This window comes from Phragmites australis, chromosome 4 (assembly GCF_958298935.1).
Source record: "Phragmites australis chromosome 4, lpPhrAust1.1, whole genome shotgun sequence".
Classification (NCBI taxonomy): Eukaryota; Viridiplantae; Streptophyta; class Magnoliopsida; order Poales; family Poaceae; genus Phragmites; species Phragmites australis.
The window spans coordinates 6,039,415-6,047,083 of record NC_084924.1 but is presented as its reverse complement, the minus strand read 5'-3'; the positions used below and the strand labels follow the sequence as shown (position 1 = coordinate 6,047,083).

The following is a 7,669-nucleotide window of genomic DNA, read 5'->3' as shown; positions in this document are numbered from 1 at the left end:
CGACAACTACTAGTACACGAGATGGGTCGATCCTCCTGCTTTGCATCATATCTAAGATTATGTGCACCACCTACCATAACAAATCTCGACTTGCAAAGGGAGGTTGATAATATGCCAAGTCCTCCTGTAATACACCTGGAGGACACTTCCGTATGAATCGATTCATGATGCACCTAACTGTGCCACAATAAGGATGGACCTCCTCCACCTCGTGCTCCTACTCCTCCTCTATCAACGCAATACCATGCTGGAGAATATTGAGACTCAGGTGGCTCCTCGCAGCTCACTCTGAGTTAGTATGACTAGAAACACTGTTAGGATGGTTTGTAATTTGTGTATCGTCTCATCGATGTTTAGGATCGTTCCAATCCACAAGAATAGGAGTATCGTCTTCATCATCTGAGGTATCATACTTAGGAGATTCATCAACATCAAGATCATCTCGCTCCATCTGTTCAATTAGAGAAGAGATTCATTCCCCCTAGTCTGCATCACTGGTCGGTTCAGTCGAATAATCCGCTGCATGTTCACCATCTAGATCAATATCCTCATCATACTCTTTCTTATCACCCTCCTACTCTGCGTACCCCCACCTTAAATCTCCCTAACTGTCTCCTTATTCTTCCATTGCACAAGAAACATAGGAGACAAACCTCTGTGCACAACATCATGCAAATACATCTTCCACACTTCATCTTCCTTGAGCGGGTATATCTCCCAATACACACCATCTCTTAGACAGTTTTCCACAATACTAATGGTCATCTCTCGAACCTCGGGGTCTATTTTGAAATTCCGCATCATAAGTATCTGACACTTTTTATAGGTCTAGAGATACCTTTGTCCATCAACTAAAATATGAACAGTACTACTCTTTTTAGACCATATAATATTTCATTGTTCCCATAAAAAATCCTAATCTGCTACTGGTCAGACATACCTAGCAATAATAGAAAAAAAACGCTAACATTATTACAACAGAACATAAAAAATTATGTAAAACAACATCTACAACAATGCAAACTTCATTACATACATGATCCAATATATAATCTATACTGAAAATAAAATATTCATGGGTTGTTATATCAAACACCTTTAAATCCTGCATGTACTATCCCAATTTTATTTATACTATATCTAAATTCTACATATAATACCTAACCTATATTTAAATAATATATTTAATTGCTAATATATATATATAAATATGATCTAGTTGCTAAAATATGTTTAACCCTAATTCTAAACCTTGATTTATATTCTAACCTACGTCTAGTAGTTATCCTATCGGGTTTGTAAAAAATCCTAAATCTAACCTCTAACCTATATCAAAACCTAACACTAGTGACTATCTTACCGGGTTTATAAAAAAATAAAAAAACAAACATAGCTCTTTACTTCGACGGGGCTACGTCGCAAATTCTCTTTCCCTCTCCTCTTCTCTCCTCCCTCTCTCAACCGAGTTCGAAGCAAATGGGGATGCTACCATCGGCAGGACAGTATCGACCGAATTATATACTTAAAAGATCTTGCCTACTATTCGAATGAGATCTTTTAGTGGCTTTATGGACGTAACAACAACAAAGAACTCACCCGTTCAGTCGGTGAGATCTCACCCGCTATATGGGTAAGATCTTAAAGAAAACCGCCGTGTCCCATAAGATCTCACCAATTCAAGATCTCGTCTGATGAATGAGTGATGATAGCTTATTTTTATATTTTTTAAAATAGATGTGTAGCCTTATAAATATTAAAATATATATAGAAAAAGATTCGTAGCTCATGCACACCACTGAAACGTATGTGTAGTCTTGTAAATATTAAAATATATATAGAAAAAAACTCGCGGCTCGTGCACACCATCCGGCTGGGGCTGGCCGCTGGCCCCCTCACGCCGTCACAAGCGCGCGGGGCAGCAAAACGGAAGGAAAAGAAAAACCCAAACGACCGTGCGTCGCGGGGGTTGTCCCGGAAACGTGGTTGTGGGTTCGGGTGGCAACTTTTCCCCTTCCCCGCCCGCCCGCTCCCGTGCCCCGCGGTCTCCGCCCTCCCGCCCGCAGCTTTCCCAAATCGCTTCCAAAAACAATCCGGACTTTCGTGCGCCTGGCGGCCCGGCTCCGCTTCCCCTCCCACCGCCCCTCTCTTCGTCCACGCCGATTCGAAGTTTCGAACTCCGGATCCAATCCCCTCCGCTCTCCCAAATCGAGCAGGAGGCGGGGGATCCTAGATTCAATTCCTCCCCGAATCTCGCCACCGGCTTCGCTATCACGGTACGTGCTCTGGTTCCCCTGCCCCCGAATTAGGGTTCTTGATTTCGCATTTCCCCGAATTCGTCTGATCGTATCTATATGCCCTCCGTCGTCCCCGCAGGATCGGCGGGAATCCCCGAGGTTGTCGTGGATTTGGGCATGCCTTAGCCAGCCTGCGGCGATCGTTTCGTGGTCGGGCTCGCCATGTCGTGGCGACGGTTCAACGTTCACCAGGGGGTGACTCGGTCAGGGATGCGGCCGATGGGGAGGTGCTCCACGCAGAAGCCTGCGCCATCCACCGTGGTGGTTATTGATGAAGACGATGATGGGGACGGTTCCTCCGATTCAGAGGTTTTCATATTTGATGGCTCCACCGGGGAAGCCCCTGCGGCGTCTGGGTGTCAAACCAAGAAAGGCAACGGCTCCCCTGTGATTAACATAGATGATGATGAAGAGGTGGCGAAGGGTACTGGAGGGGATAAGGCAGGCCCCAGCATATCTCGTGCTGCTGGGTCTCCAGCAGCGACGACGCCGGGGCGTGGTTCTCCGAGAAACAGATATGGGTTGGATTGCACATCTGACAGCTCTGAGAGTGATTCATCCGAAGGATGGGACACTGACTCCAATGATGGTGGCAGCTCGGATTGTGAGATTCTGGATGACACATCTGGGACAGCCCGTAAGATGTGGGAGACAGCTGCTTCAAGAAAAAAGATGCCTCATGGTATCACTGAGTGCAGAGATGGTAGGGCTACTGCATACACATCAAGTTCTGAGTCGGAGACACAACAAGATGAAAATGCAGAGGGCCTCTTTTCTGAGAAATGCCATCTAGACGAGAACATATTTTGGTGTTTTCGCGATGGATGGAACGAAGATGCACAAAATGGTACTGGCTGTGCAAAGAATAGCCCTGCAGAATGCCATCTAAATGAGAACATGCATTTTAGTTATGCCTGGAAAGAAGGTGTGCAAAATAGTACTGGTGGTGCAAAGGATGGCCATGGACCTTCTTCAGTGCCAAATGCCAAAGAATGTTTGAATGGAAATGTTTCCAATGGAAAAGAAACAGAATTTGTGAAAAATAGTGATGATGGTGAAAAGAATGGCCCTGCAGAATGCCATCTAAATGAGAACATATTTCAGTATTTTAGTGATCCGTGTGATGAAGGTGCACAAAATAGTACTGGCGGCGTAAAGGATGGCCATGGCCCTTCTTCAGTGCCAAATGCCAATCAATGTTCGAATGGAGAAGAAACAGACTGCAGGGCAAGTTCCAATCTAGATCCTGATACGGCCTGTAATGATAAAATGGCTCACTCCCACGATGGTGCTGTACCTGAAAAAGCCCCAGATGGAATTCAATCTCCTCACCTAGATGGAACCTTTGTCTATAGCTTTGTCTCTGCAAACAGGGTGTTTCCCACAAGGTCCGCAGCAGATCGGAAAGATGGAAGTCCTCCAATGTTTGTCAGTACTCCTGAAAAGATTGATGAGAAGATACCTGGAGGCGTATATTCACAAAAGGATCAGTCACCGCCAGATGCTCACAGCGTAATTAACAAAGATATGTATTCTGCACAAAATGATGGTTCTGTCAGTGGTCAACAAACAGAAGTTCCACCTTTTACCAGCACATGTGAGTGCTCAAGACAATTTGGAGAAAACTGTCCACAGGTACAAGCTAACTCTTGTGCATATGCTGCAGCCTCCATTAAGAATACTTTTGTAAATGTCACATCAGGGAGTTTCTCTTTATCTTGGAAGGATGTGGTTGATGATCCTGAAAAATCAGGACACCTTACTTTGATTCAAGATGCTTCAGGCTTTCGGGATGGTTTGATTGGTGAACGTGAAAAGCACAAAGAATCTGTTGAGTACAAACGGGCAGCAGAGGAGGAGTGGGCATCCAGACAACGTCAATTACTAATACAGGTACGGTATTTTGCCGCTTTGAATTTGATGCTAAACTATACTAGAACTATGTGATGACGTGCATAAATTTTGGAACATAAAATTCAGCACATATAATTCTGTGTTAATTTTTCTTGAACTAGGCTAATGCCTTGCATTTTTGGCTTCCCTAATTTTAAGAACTTTCCTAAAAAAAGATATAATGATCAAAATAGCTAGCAGGCTAACAGCAAGTATTGGTACTCATGTCACATGATTCATGATGGCTCTTCTTTGTTGGAAAAACATTTTTTGCAGGCTGAGGAAGCAAAGAAACTGCGGAAGAGAAAGAAAGCTGAAGCTTTACGATTGCTTGACATGGAGAAGAGACAAAAGCAAAGATTACAAGAAGTCCGTGAATCACAGAGAAAGGTCTCTTATCTTGATTGTATACTAGATTACTATGTAATACTAGCACAATTCTTTGTTAGCCTTCTCTCGAGGAGGGGGGGGGGGGATTCTATGGTACTTACCTTTCTGTTCTCCTCTAGAATGAAGAAGATATACAGCTAAAGGAGCAGTATCGAGGCATAGTAAGAAAGGAGCTCGAAGATACGGAAAAGAGATATAGTGATATGGCTTCAATATTGTGTGTGTTAGGCATCCCTGTTGAAGGTGGTCAGGTATGTCCTGTTCTTGTGGATACACTCAACCCATCACTTATTGGTGGTAAAAAATTCGTTTGCGCTTCTTTGTTGCTGTATTGAGTTTGTATGTTTTTGCTTAGTACCACTTGTGGCCCTTGGTTGACCTTAAAAACTCATGTTTTTTAAGAGTTTCATGAACAGATGTAGCTAGCTTCTCTGGCAATTGCAGACAGATACATGCCTAAACATTTACATGGCAAATGTATATTAATTTTTTAATTTCTCAAGGGCTTAGCTTCAGTGGTGGACCCTCCCTATAGGCGTGGTGGGGCAGCCACCCCAGCTACAGGTTGGCAGCAGTCACCCCCCCCCCCAACCCCTCCTCCAAGCCCTCCCTCTGCCTGTCCACCGCATCTAGGCGACTAGGTGGAAAAGAAGCAGCACTGGGTGCTATCTGGCTGAGGGCGATAGAAATTGGCGAGCAGAACAAAAAGCGAAGGTGGTATGGGCTTAGTGGGTTGGAGCAAACAACTAATAAATAGAGCAATGGACCTAGAGCCCCGAACTGAGCGCACGTGAGCCCAAAATTGATCCCCTTCCTGGCTTCCTCTCGCTTTTGCCTGTCTCGTTCTCCAGGAGCTCGACTGCTTGACAAAAAGGGTGGGCAAGAAGAAAATTTTAGCAATTTAGCAGTTAGCAGTAAGATGTCCGATGATTGGCTTAATTACTTGGTGTTGTGCTACATTGAGAAGTAGACTTTTAATTGTGATAAAATTAAGAAAATATTTCAGCTCATGAAAGACCTGGAAATGAACTTGCCAATGAAACCTAGGTGCTTAGTGCTTTACTAGTTGTATGTATTTTGAATTATATGGTGCAAAAAATGTTACTTATTCATGTTAAGGTACCATCTTAAATCTTCTCGTATGTCGTTCATTTACCGTTTACATTCTAATTTCTGCGATTGCAGTGTGTTTGTGCTTTTGGTTTAGTTTGTCGCTCAAGTTCGTCCCACCTAAATTTTTTAGCTGGGTCCACCGCTGCTTGGCTTTGTTTGTTTTTTTAATAAAAGGAAACATAAAAGTTCCTAATTGCGTGTTTGGGAAGACTAAGCCAATAACTGTGTATAGGTGAAGATCAATAACGTGTTCTGATTCAAGAAGCTCATATGTATCCAAATTTTGCAATATAAGCACTGGCAGCTAACTTTTTCTGCTATGGCCATATAGAATTAAAAAGCTGCCTCCCTCCCTTAGTCATTTTGATGAGACTTTCTTTTTCAGGTTAAAGCTGCCTATAAGCAAGCTCTTCTGAAATTCCATCCAGACAGGGTATCCAGAAGCGATATTTATCAACAGGTCAAAGCAGAGGAGACATTCAAGTTTATTTCACGCCTGAAAGAGAAGCTACCTCGTCTTCTTTGATAGCATATTCCAGATTGCGCAAACCATCCCCAACCCTATCTTTTTGTGCGTGTGTATTCTCCTTGCGTAGGCAGAAATCTTACATGAAGATCCAGAGTTCAGAAGATATTTATTATCCTTAGAACTAGGGCTTAGCATTCGTTAAACTTGTGGTAGGCATTCATGTTAGCCGTGGCATGAGATTAATACTCTTTTCTTGGTTTGTGACGGGAAATGATTGTACAGGACAGATGGCAGAAAGATCATTCTCTTCCAGACGGCCTTTCATAGTTTAACCGACAGAATACCTTGGTGTCATACATTTGTAGTTAAGCTCTTTTGTATGCGTTTTCACATGACCGCATTTGTAGTAATGGGTATGTACGAGACATCAGAACATCCCACATGAAATATCTCAGACGTGTTTCTTTTATATGGCAGCTGCCTCTTTGCTCTATATTTGCAGTGAACATGAGTACATGTCTTTCGTTGTTGCAAGAATGAAATCGATGGTGCTTTAGGTTTAGGGTTTTGGTGGGATGCGGCTTGTGGATGGTTTGTCGCAGCATTTTCCTCCCGTAAGTTGACGTACTTTTGCCAACTGAGGCGGATCCCAAATCCAGAAGAATTCATCTAATTTATGAGAGCAGATTCTGCTCAAAGGGAAGTGGATACATAAAGGATTCAAGGCCAATGTATTTGACTATTAGTATGAAACTACCGTATCATGATACCTTGAGTGGTTTTTTTTTATATTCTTGAGGCATATTTTGCTATGGGAAGAGAATTCCTGGACGAATAGAAAACATTTGCAATTATTCAAGATATTTCGTAAACAAAAAAGTTAAACTCTAAGAATGGAAAATAAAATACTCCAGAGGATATACGACGCTCCTTATATATACAGAGCCTAAGGACCTTACGGAGGACATGTCATTAGAAACCATTAGAAGCCAAGATAAGCCATCACATGCTTGCAGAGGCTCTATATCCACCAAGCCTTTTACAGCTAGATCTTTGACTACTTGCAAGGAAGCCGCCTAACTAGTTAGATCCATTTAGGCTGGTCACGTACCCCTTTGTAATAGTCCTAGAGATCAATACAAGACAAATACGACATATGTATATTATCATAAGTGAGGTCTGAACACGTATAAAAAACATTATGTGCTTTTTGATTCGTCTACTTGAAGCATCCTTTATTTCCCCAATAGATTCATAAGATCTACGGTTTACTAATCATCGAATCTGACGCCGTCCGTGAGGATCATGATAATAGGCGTTGAAGATTCTACACACGATATGCCGCCGACTTCATCCAAGCCTATACCGAGGACCGGTTTCTTAGACGAGGGTATACGACAACTTCACCCCTCCAACTAATAAACCGACGATTGATCGAGTGAACTTTGACAAAGAACTTTCTGGCGGCGATTCTAGCGATGAGGTAAGTTGCTTCATGGATCAATGCACC

General features: G+C 42.9%; 1 protein-coding gene across 3 annotated transcripts; it reads left to right on the top strand.

Moving 5' to 3' along the window:
• The first annotated feature begins 2,037 nt into the window (after positions 1-2,037).
• LOC133915427 (uncharacterized) lies at positions 2,038-6,628 on the top strand. 3 transcript variants are annotated; one of them, XM_062358577.1, is made up of 6 exons: positions 2,038-2,273; positions 2,374-3,891; positions 3,997-4,187; positions 4,464-4,577; positions 4,697-4,828; positions 6,076-6,628. In XM_062358577.1, the coding sequence occupies exons 2-6, from the start codon at positions 2,457-2,459 to the stop codon at positions 6,214-6,216; spliced, it is 2,013 nt and encodes a 670-aa protein (XP_062214561.1). In that variant the 5' UTR covers positions 2,038-2,273; positions 2,374-2,456; the 3' UTR covers positions 6,217-6,628. The 3 variants fall into 3 exon arrangements, with proteins under 3 accessions (XP_062214561.1, XP_062214558.1, XP_062214560.1); XM_062358576.1 differs by having other exon boundaries at positions 2,039-2,273; positions 2,374-3,929; positions 4,020-4,187; XM_062358574.1 differs by having other exon boundaries at positions 2,374-4,187.
• The last annotated feature ends 1,041 nt before the right edge of the window (positions 6,629-7,669 follow it).